At 40.7% G+C, this 14,599-nt stretch overlaps 1 protein-coding gene across 2 annotated transcripts in view; it reads left to right on the forward strand.

The window, feature by feature from the left end:
- Nucleotides 1-14,599, forward strand: part of IQCH (IQ motif containing H) — a 192,608-nt gene that overhangs the window by 115,463 nt on the left and 62,546 nt on the right. For both annotated transcript variants that reach the window (XM_075346063.1, XM_075346064.1), the window contains exons 12-13: nt 237-412; nt 5,960-6,232. In XM_075346063.1, coding sequence (XP_075202178.1) covers nt 237-412; nt 5,960-6,232 — 449 coding nt within the window. The remainder of the gene's footprint in view (nt 1-236; nt 413-5,959; nt 6,233-14,599) is intronic.

A 14,599-nucleotide genomic window follows, 5' to 3' on the forward strand; every position in this document is an offset into this window, starting at 1 on the left:
GATATTATCCTCGTGTGCTGTTGTGTATGGATCTTATGTCACATTTACCTGGATCTACCTAATGTCTTACAATCATACAAGGAGCCCCCTGTAATAAGTGAAACCTGCACCATTATATATGCAGAAACACTAACGGCACAATGATAAATGCAAGTAATAGTCCTCTGTATACAAAATGTACTGATTAACCAGGATCCTGGCGTCTCCTATGTTTATTGTGGGCTTTTCTCCTGTAGACCCCAACGTGGATGTCATCTATATTTCCCCTGTGAAACTGGATGAGGAGATGGAGCAATATTACCGCAAGCTTCTCGGTCTGCGGGCGGCTGTATTATCTGGGAACCCCCAGGATGCCACTGAACTGCATGACAGATTTACCATCCTCACCCCTGAGGCTGTGGACACATTCCCTGTAAGTCCTTATGGCAACTAACATCATATCAAAAGCAAATCAATTGCTGGAATAATCTCCCTGCTCTATAGGGTGGCCCGAGTGCACTGTAATATAAGCACATAGCACAGGCACAATATATGGGGATCGGGCATATCTGCCAGCACAGACCCCCTCCATTCTCTTGCTGCTACATGAAGTCTGCCCCTTACACAACACATTTTGTCTCTTTTTATCTCCATTTGATTTTCTCTCAGTGTTACTGCCTCAATATAAGCCAGGAGGGCGGCATGGGATGAGTTAGCGTTATACAAAAGGCTGGCAGCTTCTTCTCCGAGTGACAGAAGGATAATTCTGCGTGGATCAAATAAATACAGATGTGTAGTAATTAGTTCTATTCCCACAGAGGCCATTTCTGAGGCACTAAAGATGTGAGCGATTATAGTATCACCTCAACAGCTTTTATCAATTTAAAGAGCTGAACTACAGCGGAGGTCACAACCCAGCCATGTATTAATCAGGGGGATTTCTGATGGCTAAGCAGAGCCACCAACTACTAGATGACGATGGAGCCATGTAACCTGCAAATGATAGATCGACGTGGCTTATATAGGTCATTGTTATGTCTTCACCATCTGCTCTCCACGCTGACTGTTTTTACCTATATTATATTTGAATTCATCATGTTATATGTTAAATAAACCTAAATAAATAAATAAAAAATATTTAACATGAGTATGTATGAGAATATACGGTAATATATGTAAAAACAATCTCCATTAAGAAACAAACATATATATATATATATATATATACATATATATATTTATATATACACACACTAATATATATATATATATATCTACCTAGTATGTGTGTGTGTATATATATATATATATATATATATATATATATATATATATATATATATATATATATATACATTGTGTATATGTATATACATTAATATATATATATATACTGTATATCTGTATATAACAATGGAGAGATATATATATATATATATATATATGATATATATACACTAATATATACTGTATATATACTGTGTGTACATATATATATATATATATATATATATACATGCACTAATATACATATACAATATGTATACATACACAGCATGCATATATATACACGTATGTATGCTGTGCATTTGTGTGTGTGTGTGTGTGTGTATATATATATAGATATATATATATATATCAGTGCACGAATATATACAGTGTGTGTATATATATATATATATATATATATATATATATATATATATATATATATATATATATATAGACACACGTGTATATATATATATATATATACATATACACACACGTGTGAATATATGTACGTATATATGTATAAATAATACACACACATGTGTATATATATATAAATATATATACTGTGTGTATATATATATATATACATATATACTGTGTGAATATATATATATATATATATACACAGTATATATATATATATATATATATATATATATATACATATATATATATATATATATATATATATATATATATATATATAATTCCAGCACTCCAGGTCTTGTTTCCTTACATGGCATGTGTTATATTATAATTAATATTACTTTTTTTTTTAATTTACCATATTGCATTTTTTTTTTTTTAAAGTAATCTTCTATATTTGTACAAATATGACCATGTTCTATACCCTTACATTGTCTTATATATATATATATAACTGACTAATATATAGCACATTGTATATTTATTTGTATGAAGATGGGAAATTGTTACAGGTTGTGGCTGCTGCCCACTAGTGGTGGACTGCGGTGCTGCAGCTCCAGACTGTGCCTGACACTATACTGACATTAGCGGCTGAATAATAAGATCACAGTATCCTATAATGTGGAATATGCTACATTACACTCATATATCATATTTTATCAACTTGACAATTCTTTTTGCGATCTTGGGTGTCACTACAGTAAATGGGATTTTATAAAAATCCTTCACACACAATATATCTTTACGACACATTGTCTTTTTTAATCCCCGTTGACTTATTAAGGAGAAGTACATAAAAAATACATGTAGATCCCTCTGAATTATGTTACCTCCTCTACACCTATATGTATTACCGATATCCCAAGTATTATAACTTATTATGTTATTAATGCAATGTGCAGACTTTATCATCACAGTACCCATTGGGGCTCATAATCTACAATCCTACATTTTGAAAAATATGATCTAAATTAAAAAGTGGTTTATACCTGTAATGCTGGGCTGCGGTTTTGCAGGCCTAAAAACTTATATACAACTGATCTTTGGCTTTCTATATGCCAATATAGTCTTATATCTTATCAATACATTCATAATTTATATATCAAAATTAAAGGGGTTTATGGCGGTATTTATTGATGGTCTATCCTTATTAATATCTGGTAATGCGGCTTGGCTTCAAGTTAAGTGAAGGAGACTAAACTGTAGTGCCATCTACAGAGAGGCGCAGCTAGGGGTTCAGCTCGGGGAGCGGCGAAAAATCTGAATTGGCCTCTAACCGGGTAACCATGTGTACAACTACAGTGGCTTAAGCCAGCTTTACACCTTACAATTTGTTGTGCGATCTCGTATGCGATGTGACACGCCCAGGTCGCATATGCGATTGAATGAGATTGCACGTAGGTCGTTCATTTGCTGTCACACGAGCGTTAGTAGTCTATGTTAAATTGATCAATTTTGTGTGCGATCCTTTAGATCATGTGTTCTGTGACGTATGCATTGGGCACCTTTTTTTTTTTTTATTGACTTGCCAAGCGTGTGTTATGTGTAGGGATGCGTTTTTACTATGTCATCTGCCATTCAGCTCTGCTACATGGCCGCTAACAGCAGACACAGACAGCCATGTAGCAGAGCTGAATGGCAGATGACAGCAGACACAGAAAGAGCCGCACGATCAGAATGAACTCGGGTTAACTTCACCCGACTTCATTGTCATGCTGCGGCTCTGTCTGTGCCGCGTCCTGATTAGAGGTTACCAGTGAAGGGCTCACCGGTGACCGCTAATCCCCCGAGTGACTGAAGTTAGCAGCCCTCTCTCATACTCACCGATCCCCGATCCCCGGCGCGGCGCTGCACGGCATTCACACTGCTCCGGCGGCTTTTACTATTTTGAAAAAGCCGGCAGCTCATTAAACAATCTCGTATTCCCTGCTTTCCCTGCCCACCGGCGCCTATGATTGGTTGCAGTGAGACACGCCCCCACGCTGAGTGACAGGTGTCTCACTGCAACCAATCACAGCAGCCGGTGGGCGTGTCTATACTGTGCAGTGAAATAAATAATTAAATAATTAAAAAAAACGGCGTGCGGTCCCCCCCCCAATTTTAAAACCAGCCAGATAAAGCCATACGGCTGAAGGCTGGTATTCTCAGGATGGGGAGCTCCACGTTATGGGGAGCCCCCCAGCCTAACAATATCAGCCAGCAGCCGCCCAGAATTGCCGCATACATTGGATGCGACAGTTCTGGGACTGTACCCGGCTCTTCCCGATTTGCCTTGGTGCGTTGGCAATCGGGGTAATAAGGAGTTAATGGCAGCCCATAGCTGCCAATAACTCCTAGATTAATCATGGCAGGCGTCTCCCCGAGATACCTTCCATGATTAATCTGTAAGTGACAGTAAATAAACACACACACCCGAAAAAAACCTTTATTTGAAATGAAAAACACAAACATATACCCTCGTTCACCACTTTAATACGCCCGAAAAAGCCCTCCATGTCCGGTGTAATCCAGGATGGTCCAGCGTCGCTTCCAGCTCTGCTGCATGAAGGTGACCGGAGCTGCAGAAGACACAGACGCTCCTGTCAGCTCCACGCAGCAACTGAAGACAGCCGCGCGATCAGCTGAGCTGTCACTGAGGTTACCCGCGGCCACCGATGTATCCAGTGACAGCGGGTAACCTCAGTGACAGCTCAGCTGATCGCGCTATTCCCTTCATTAGCTGCGTGGAGCTGACAGGAGCGGCTGTGTATTCTGCAGCTCCGGTCACCTCCATGCAGCACAGCTGGAAGCGACGCTGGACCATCCTGGATTACACCGGACATGGAGGGCTTTTTCGGGCGTATTAAAGTGGTGAACGAGGGTATATGTTTGTGTTTTTTTATTTCTAATAAAGGATTTTTTCGGGTGTGTGTGTTTATTTACTGTCACTTACAGATTAATCATGGAAGGTATCTCGGGGAGACGCCTAACATGATTAATCTAGGAGTTATTGGCAGCTATGGGCCTTTATCCAGTAGACATACGTCTTTATCACAATACATTATATAATTCCATTAAGAATCTTCATTAAAGGGGTCAATATTTAATATAATTCACAGGTTGTACACTTCTTCTTTTGAAAATTATTGACTTGAGATATAACTTACTCTTAAAAGCTTTAAAGGGGTATTCCCATCTTCAAGATCCTATCCCAGTATGTAGTTGGTTTAATAATAATAATAATAATAATAATAATAATATTAGCAAATACCTCCAATTAGAAATGTAATATGGTTCTCTTGATTATCTATGTTCCCTACTTAATGTGCAGGGCATTGCAGCGTAAATATTTGTGATGGTTCATAGAGGTCATAACCATGGATACCTAAGCTGCAATGCCCTGCACATGAGGTAGGGAACATAGATAATCAGGAGAACTATATTACATTTCTAATTGGAGGTATTTGCTAATATAATTATATTATTACACCTACTACATATTAGGATAGGATCTTGGAGATGGGAATACTGCTTTAAAGCTTTTAAGTTTAACTTATTTCTCAAGTCTATAATTTTTAAAAGAGAAGAAGTGCTGTGTTTCCCCCGAAAATGAGTCAGGGACTTAAATTATTTTTTTCCTTCAAAAAATGGGCTAGGGCTTATTTTCAGGGGGTGTCTTATGGTGTACAACCTGTGAATTATATTAAATTGAGTCCTTATGTTGCTTACTATATAGGAACTTTCCATATTTTTTATAAACACAACTTTTCAATTATCCCAGGATATAAGCTCAGCTAGTAATGACTATTTTTTTTTCATTATTATTATTATTATTATTTATTTTTTTAAAAGGCTTTTTTCTCCTACATTGAAGTGGTGAGGGTTGGGAGGGGTTTAATTATGATGTGTTATTTATCATTGGAATTTTTTTGTAGTTTTTGCAATTTTATAGGAATTTTTCTATTATATTGTATCTGACTTTACATAGATCAATAAATAAAATTATATTGTAAGTAACAAATAAATATGTAGATACATATTAGATCATACAGTCACCTTTTTAATATGCTATATAAAAAAAATACAATAAGAGAATATTCCAGATAAGTCTTTAGTCAGCCACACAGGTGGAAAAAAAATCATGGTAACTTTCACCATCTCCAATCTTTCTGCGTAGAATCAAACTTTACAACTAATAATTGCAAACTGAGAAGAATATTATATATTGCAAAGAGATGTAAGTTTTAAACGTAGAGTATCACAAAAACGAGAATGATATACTAATATTTTTTTCTTGCAGAATCTTCACATGTGCCTTTCCACTCTACTCATGTACAGTCCGAAGACTCTACAGCGCATTCGAAACCTGACTCAAGGCCGGGAGACCTACATTGTTGGAAGGGTCCCACATGTTGATGATCTGACCGTGGCAGATATGCTTGGGGTCCCTGTCCTGGGCACAGAGCCTGATATAGCACATCTCTATAGCACCAAGTCGGGAAGTAAGCGCATATTCACAAGTGCCAGCATCCCCACTCCTCCAGGAGAACGTGATATCTACACCCAAGAACAGGTTAGAAATGGACAATTATATAAAATGCCCATATAGTGTTGTATTTTAGCCCATGTCTCTTAGACCAAAGAGGGCTTTATACGCTGCGATATCGGTAACGATATATCGTCGGGGTCATGTCGGTAGTGCCGCACATCCGGCGTCGTTACCCACATCGCAGCGTGTAACACAAATGGGCGACGATCAACGAGCACAAAAATGTAAAAAATCGTTGCTCGTTGACACGTCGCTCATTTCCTTAATATCGCTGCTGGAACAGGTACGATGTTGTTTGTCGTTCCTGCGGCAGCACACATCACTGTGTGACACCACAGGAACGACAAACATCTCCTTACCTGCATCCAGCGGCAATGAAGAAGGGAGAAGGTGGGCGGGAGGTTACGTCCCGCTCATCTCCACCCCTCCGCTCCTATTGGACGGCTGCCGTGTGACGTCGCAGTGACGCCGCACGACCCGCCCCCTTAGAAAGGAGGCGGTTCGCCGGCCAGAGCGACGTCGCAGGGAAGGTAAGTCCGTGTGACGGGGGTTAGCAATGTTGTGCGCCACGGGCAGCAATTTGCCCGTGACGCACAACCGACGGGGGCGGGTACGCTTGCTAGCGATATCGATAGTGATATCGCAGCGTGTAAAGCACCCTTTACTCGTCACTGATATCTCTATTGCATGTATGGTTTCTTGACTGTTATTTTTTTTTTTACCTCCATTTTATCATCGGGACATATTTTTAACACCTGAAAGTATACAAGGGAGAATCCTTTTTACTTGGTATCCATATACAATGATCAGTCCTTATTTTCTGAGGTCAGAATACACTTTTCACGTATTATTTTGAGGTATTGATCTAGAAAACGGCAAAAATAAACCCCTGTGGCCTCATTCAGATGTCTGATTTTTAACATATGCAAAATATGGTCCAGTTTTCATCAATGTTTTAGATAAGATTTCCACCAGTGTTTGGTCAATTTTACCATCCGTGTTTGATCTCTTTTTACCATCAGATTTTGGTCCGTTTTTGCCATCAATGTTTGGTCAGTTTATACCATCAGTGTTTAGTCAGTTTTTACCATCAGTGATGGGTCAGTTTTTACCATCAGTGTTTGGTCAATTTTTACCATCAGTGTTTGATCTGTTTTTACCATCAGTCTTTGGTCAGTTTTTACCATCAATGTTTGTTCAGTTTTTACCATCAGTGTTAGGTCAGTTTTTACCATCAGTGTATCAGTGTTTGGTCTCTTTTTACCATCAGTTTTTGATCCGTTTTAACCATCAGTGTTTCGTCAGTTTTTACCATCAGTGTTTGGTCAGTTTTTACCATCAGTGTTTGATCCGTTTTTACCATCAGTTTTTGGTCAGTTTTTACCATCAGTGTTTGATCCGTTTTTACCATCAGTGTTTGGTTAGTTTTTACCATCAGTGTCGCCACAGTGATTTTCACGCATCAAAAAATAAATAAATTACAAATCTTTTCCTATTTATTGCAGTGTTAATCACAGACAGCACATGGACTGTAAACTGATGGGATCCATGTGCAGTCCATAATTTTCACAGACCCATAAACTTGTCTGGATAGTTTTGATACATGACTTGGATTCAAAAATAGGCATATCTCTGTGAAAAGCTTATTTGAATATTTAATACCACAGAGGAGCATTGCGTGGCTTACAAGTCTCATTATGCCAATATTGCACTCTCCACTTAACCCTGTAGGCAGATAGTGACACAGGCCTTGATAGAGGTTTGGGAAGGACCGAAAAGGTAGTCCTAACGAGCATTATGGATGGTTTAATGCTGATCTCGCAATAAAAAGTGTATTCCTAGCTTCCTGCCAAGTGGCATGATTTACTATTACTAACTATGAGGATTAATGTCCTTCCGCCGAGCACTGGACAGAGCCATGAGTGCTGACCATATAAATTTCTCACAAATTCTTGCTTGACTCGAACTCATTAGATATCTTAGAAACACCTAATTATTAATAATATCAGGGTTTTACATTTTAAATACCTGAGGCAGAGAGTTTCATAGGTCAACATTTTTTTTTTTCTGTAGTACAAAATCTACTTTGGTAATTTCTGTAATGTATGCCCCCTCGTTATAGCGACCACCAGGTATCAAAAGCATATTAGATAGCTCTCTATATTAACCATGCTATATTTATACCTAGTAATTGGGTCACCCTCCAAGCCATCGGTTCACATTAGAATTAGTATAAAACTTTTTGGGGGTTTCAACTCTGAATATCGCCCTTTCTCCATCGTATGATATAAATTTAGCACATTATCAGCCCAGGAAAGCAGATGACTATATGAAGCTGCAGCTCATTTTGTCACTAAATCATATATCCGTGTATTAAAATGAGAAAATGATAAACCTAGAACAATTATTCTCCATCAAACACTATGCTATTATTTATGTTCATTTCACATACACAGCTTATACTAAACTCAATGTACTCCCAAGAGTGTCCTTTTTTCCTAACTTATTTTTTACCTTAATACAAAAAATGCAAAATAATGTACAAAAAGATATATGAATATAACATTAAATTAATAGTATTTGTGGGTCCCGCTTCTTAAATATTGAATTCAGGTTTTTCATTCAGTCCCAGAGCCACAGGTGTATAATCTCCGGCCCCTCGCCATGAAGGCTGCTGTTTTTAAGGGGCACTTTGCACACTATGACATCGCAAGCCGATGCTGCGATGCCGAGCGCGATAGTCCCCGCCCCTGTCGCAGCTGCGATATCATTGTGATAGCTGCCGTAGCGAACATTATCGCTACGGCAGCTTCACATGCACTCACCTGCCCTGCGACGTCGCTCTGGCCGGCGACCCACCTCCTTCCTAAGGGGGCGGGTCGTGCGGCGTCACTGCGACGTCATACGGCAGGCGGCAAATAGCAGCGGAGGGGCGGAGCAGAGTGGAACTTAAACATCCCGCCCACCTCCTTCCTTCAACATAGTCGGCATGAGCTGCGGTGACGCAGGTAGGAGATGTTCCTCGCTCCAATGGCTTCATACACAGTGATGTGTGCTGCCGCAGGAACGAGGAACAACATCGTACCGTCGCAGCAGCGTAATTATGGAATTCCCCAACACTACACCGATGATACGATTATGACGATTTTGCGTTCGTTAATCGTATCATCTAGGATTTACACACTACGATGTCGAGAGCGACACCTGAAGTGCGTCATTTTTGACATGACCCCACCAACATCGCACCTGCGATGTCGTAATGTGCAAAGTACCACTAACATTTGTGATTAGAATGGCTGCTTCTAAACAGCTCCATCCTAAATATTCCACCATCAACTGTAAATAATATAATTCAAATGTTAACGCCTTTAGGAACCAGAGAAACTTGGCTATGAAGTGGAGACCATATAAAGTTACAGGGGGGTGTCACCGAATGCTGAGAAGCATAAACCATAAAAGTCACCAACGCTCTTCTGACTCAATACCTGGAGAATCCGACCCTCTATTGGTGTCACTCACACTGCTTCTATTAATGCCCCCTGATGACGATTTGTTTGAGGGCGTTGATTGAAGCTGTGGGGCGGTACTGGTTTCACTCACACTGCTTCTATCACCGCCCCCTGATGATGATTCGATTGAGAGCGGTGCTAGAAGCTGTGAGGCGGCGCAGGTGTCACTCACACTGCTTCTATCACCGCAACTGATGACGATTTGTTTGAGGCCAGTGATAGAAACTGTAAGGCGGCACTGGTTTCACTCACACTGCTCCCATTACTGCCCACCAATGACTATTTGTTTGAGGGCAGTGTTAAAAGCTGTGGGGCGGCCCTAGTATCAACACCTGCTTCTGTCTCTGACCGCTGTCGACGTCCTCTTTCACAGAAGCTACAGCTGCAGCAGAGATAGAAGCAGAATGCGGGCGCTGCGCTCACTTCACCCACAGCATCTGTCATAATGAATCCAGGACATCTTCAGAGGGCCGCGATGCAAGAAACAGTAGTAAGTAACTGCAGCGCCACCTCTTGATGACATCCTGCTCCAGGAGGGGGCTGATAGATGCTACATGGAAGTGAGTGCAGCCTCCTGTGACATCCACATTCAAGACTCCTCTCAAACGAATAGTCACAGGAAGTGAAGTAACAAAAAACTCTTTTTGGGATTAGCTAGGTATGGAGGGCATGTTATCCTAAAGCTAATTACAAAAGTGGATAGGGTGTACAGATCGTATCACGCTAGGTATGGGGAAGTACCATGCGAGCGGTGAAAGGTAAAAAGGAAAGTGGACCCCTATGTCTAGGGAAGGGGGAGATGGTGACCCCTGACCAACCTTACTGCTGGTTCCTGTGGTCCGTCACCACCCTAGATAGGTTCCACACCTATGCGCCGAAGCGGATACCAGGCCGTAGATATCTCGAGTGCTGGACCCTAAATAGGGAACAGGTGGGATGAGCGCTTTATCAACCCCACTAAATGCTAAAGGAAGACACAAGGAGGACACACAGGGAAAAGTGCATGACCTACTTATCCACAGATGACTCAGATAGAAGTTCAGTAAAGTTACAGCAACAATATCACAGATGAGAGCAAGCCACCTGCTTGCAACCAGAGCTAGAATGAACTAAATAATATCATCAGCAAAAGTCCAGGGAAGATGGGAGTATTTAAGCACAAGGGGAATACTGATAATCAGCAGCTGGCCAGAAGTTTAGCTCCCCTGGGTCCTAAAGGGAAATAGAAGAAAATCCAGCAGGAAGCTATCTAGTACAATGAATACTAACAGCAGGAAGAATAGAAAGTCAGGGAGAATTGTGTGCAGCCAAATGCTGTGACCTTCTACTGCCAGAAACCACATGACTGTCTGTCACTGATGACACACCCGTGACAGATAGGTATTTAGAAAGGACATTTTAGGTGTCAAACCACGCCTTTAATGCAGTTATCCAGTTATGTCCACAGCCACCCACTTCCAGATCAGAACTTAATGGTGTTGATGATATTATGGCCCGCAGAGCTTGTGAAACTCTTGCACAATTGGAAGCAGGAATTGTGCACATGCCGTAGTCTAAGAAACAGGACAAGTCTGCGATTCCTGTCTTAGTTGTGTGAGTTGTAACATCATGAACACCTCTCACTTCTGATACAGAAGTGCCGATATTTCTTTACCATCACCAAAAGCTTCATGACACAGGGTTTTTCATGGTTAACACTAGAACTCCCAGAGAGGGGTCATTTAACATTTCTACCTTTTAAACCCAGAGACGGGTCGAATGACCTGAAGGATTTTAGCTAACATCCTATAATCACCGTCTTTTGTTCTGTAATTAAGGCCATTACTGTCGCACCACAGGAGGTTGTTGTTTTCCATTGAGTTTAGCCATTTAGTTTCTAGTTAGTTCTATTTAGTTTATTGTATTTGATAATATAAAGACTATAAGGTCATTTGACCCTCTTTCGGGACTTCAGGGGGGAGCTCGAAATTTCTGGGACTTCTAGTGTTAAACATGCTAGATGGAGTGGTGCAAAGCACATCGCCACAGGACCCTGGAGCTGTAAAAATGTGTTTTGTGGAGGGACAAATAACACTTTTCTTTCTGGTCTTCTTAGTAGCCCCTTAATTTTTGGGAGGGGAAATCTAAATGTTTCCCCATTCGAAGACATTTTGGACAGTTGTCTGCTTTCAACCTTGTAGGTCCAGTTTGGACAAGGCCCATTTCTTTTCCAGTATGACTATGCTGCAGTGCACAAAGCAGGGTCAATAAAACCCTGGTTGAGCGAGTTTGGTGTGGAAAAAGTTGACCGGCCGCACAGAGCCCTGACCTCAACCCTATATTCAGATCTCACTAGAATGGAGATTGTGAGCCCGGCCATCTCCTTCAACATCTCGTCTGACCTCACAAATGTTCTTTTGAAAAAAAAATTCTCACATACCCATTCCAAAATCATGTATAAATCGTGATATACAGTGCCTACAAGTAGTATTCAACCCCCTGCAGATTTAGCAGGTTTACACATTCGGAATTAACTTGTCATTGTGACATTTGGACTGTAGATCAGCCTGGAAGTGTGAAATGCACTGCAGCAAAAAAGAATGTTATTTCTTTTTTTTTTTTTTTTAAATTGTGAAAAGTTTATTCAGAGGGTCATTTATTATTCAACCCCTCAAACCACCAGAATTCTGTTTGGTTCCCCTAAAGTATTAAGAAGTATTTCAGGCACAAAGAACAATGAGCTTCACATGTTTGGATTAATTATCTCTTTTTCCAGCCTTTTTTGACTAATTAAGACCCTCCCCAAACTTGTGAACAGCACTCATACTTGGTCAGGATGGGAAGACAAAGGAGCATTCCAAGGCCATCAGAGACAAGATCGTGGAGGGTCACAAGGCTGGCAAGGGGTACAAAATCCTTTCCAAGGAGTTGGGCCTACCTGTCTCCACTGTTGGGAGCATCATCCGGAAGTGGAAGGCTTATGGAACTACTGTTAGCCTTCCACGGCCTGGACAGCCTTTGAAAGTTTCCACCCATGCCGAGGCCAGGCTTGTCCGAAGAGTCAAGGCTAACCCAAGGACAACAAGGAAGGAGCTCCGGGAAGATCTCATGGCAGTGGGGACATTGGTTTCAGTCAATACCATAAGTAACGTACTCCACCGCAATGGTCTCCGTTCCAGACGAGCCCATAAGGTACCTTTACTTTCAAAGCGTCATGTCAAGGCTCGTCTACAGTTTGCTCATGATCACTTGGAGGACTCTGAGACAGACTGGTTCAAGGTTCTCTGGTCTGATGAGACCAGGATCGAGATCTTTGGTGCCAACCACACACGTGACGTTTGGAGACTGGATGGCACTGCATACGACCCCAAGAATACCATCCCTACAGTCAAGCATGGTGGTGGCAACATCATGCTGTGGGGCTGTTTCTCAGCCAAGGGGCCTGGCCATCTGGTCCGCATCCATGGGAAGATGGATAGCACGGCCTACCTGGAGATTTTGGCCAAGAACCTCCGCTCCTCCATCAAGGATCTTAAGATGGGTCGTCATTTCATCTTCCAACAAGACAACGACCCAAACCACACAGCCAAGAAAACCAAGGCCTGGTTCAAGAGGGAAAAAATCAAGGTGTTGCAGTGGCCTAGTCAGTCTCCTGACCTTAACCCAATTGAAAACTTGTGGAAGGAGCTCAAGATTAAAGTTCACATGAGACACCCAAAGAACCTAGATAACTTGGAGAAGATCTGCATGGAGGAGTGGGCCAAGATAACTCCAGAGACCTGTGCCGGCCTGATCAGGTCTTATAAAAGAGGATTATTAGCTGTAATTGCAAACAAGGGTTATTCCACAAAATATTAAACCTAGGGGTTGAATAATAATTGACCCACACTTTTATGTTGAAAATTTATTAAAATTTAACTGAGCAACATAACTTGTTGGTTTGTAAGATTTATGCATCTGTTAATAAATCCTGCTCTTGTTTGAAGTTTGCAGGCTCTAACTTATTTGCATCTTATCAAACCTGCTATATCTGCAGGGGGTTGAATACTACTTGTAGGCACTGTAGCTGCAAAGGAGGTACCAACTCCATAATCTATGGATTTAGAACTGGATGTCATAAAAGCCTCTATAGGTATAATGTGATGTTATCTGCCAAACGTGCACCATGTATGTGATTCAGTGGCTCTTTAGCACAGTGGACTATTTGACGTGGGTTGATATTTTCCCCCAGAAGCAATGATTCATATATGCAGTCTGATAAAACATAAAATATTTTTTTCTCCTTTTGTATTTGTAATCCATTACAACAATTTGAGAAACTGTGCCAAAATTGCCCTGTGTGAACAAGGTGTAAAGGAATAACTTTGTTATCCACAAGGAGGAACTGTACATCTCTATGACTAGATCAAAAAAGACACTCCTCTTGTTTTCTAACTGTCCATTGCCTGTAGAAAAGGGGGAGCCCCATGGAATGTCACATTCCCATTGTAGAAGAACAGTGCCATACATTCCCATCTTCAGAGGTGACATCAGTTGTGTCTGTCTCAGGGAGGTAAGGTAAAATATATTGGGCCAAGAGCACCTGGTAAATATTTAGCCCAATATATTTTACTTTATAATATATTACGCTAAGACCAAAGCCTAATGGCAAAAATCCAGACCACTTATGGTGCCCAATGATCGCATGATATTATGGGTGCAACCAGTGGCCACTACTGGCACCAATGTCAATCAAGTTGTGTGATCTGACCCTCAGAGCCAATATATAATTCCTTATATCTTAAATAAACCACACTATAATGCCACTAAATGTGAATACCATGTAGGTCGAGGTGAATTTGTAGTTTATTGTGGTGATTACAGCCTAAAATAAAATAAAATTAATAATAATGAGGACTTAATT

Source organism: Anomaloglossus baeobatrachus, chromosome 4 (genome assembly GCF_048569485.1).
Source record: "Anomaloglossus baeobatrachus isolate aAnoBae1 chromosome 4, aAnoBae1.hap1, whole genome shotgun sequence".
Classification (NCBI taxonomy): domain Eukaryota; kingdom Metazoa; phylum Chordata; class Amphibia; order Anura; family Aromobatidae; genus Anomaloglossus; species Anomaloglossus baeobatrachus.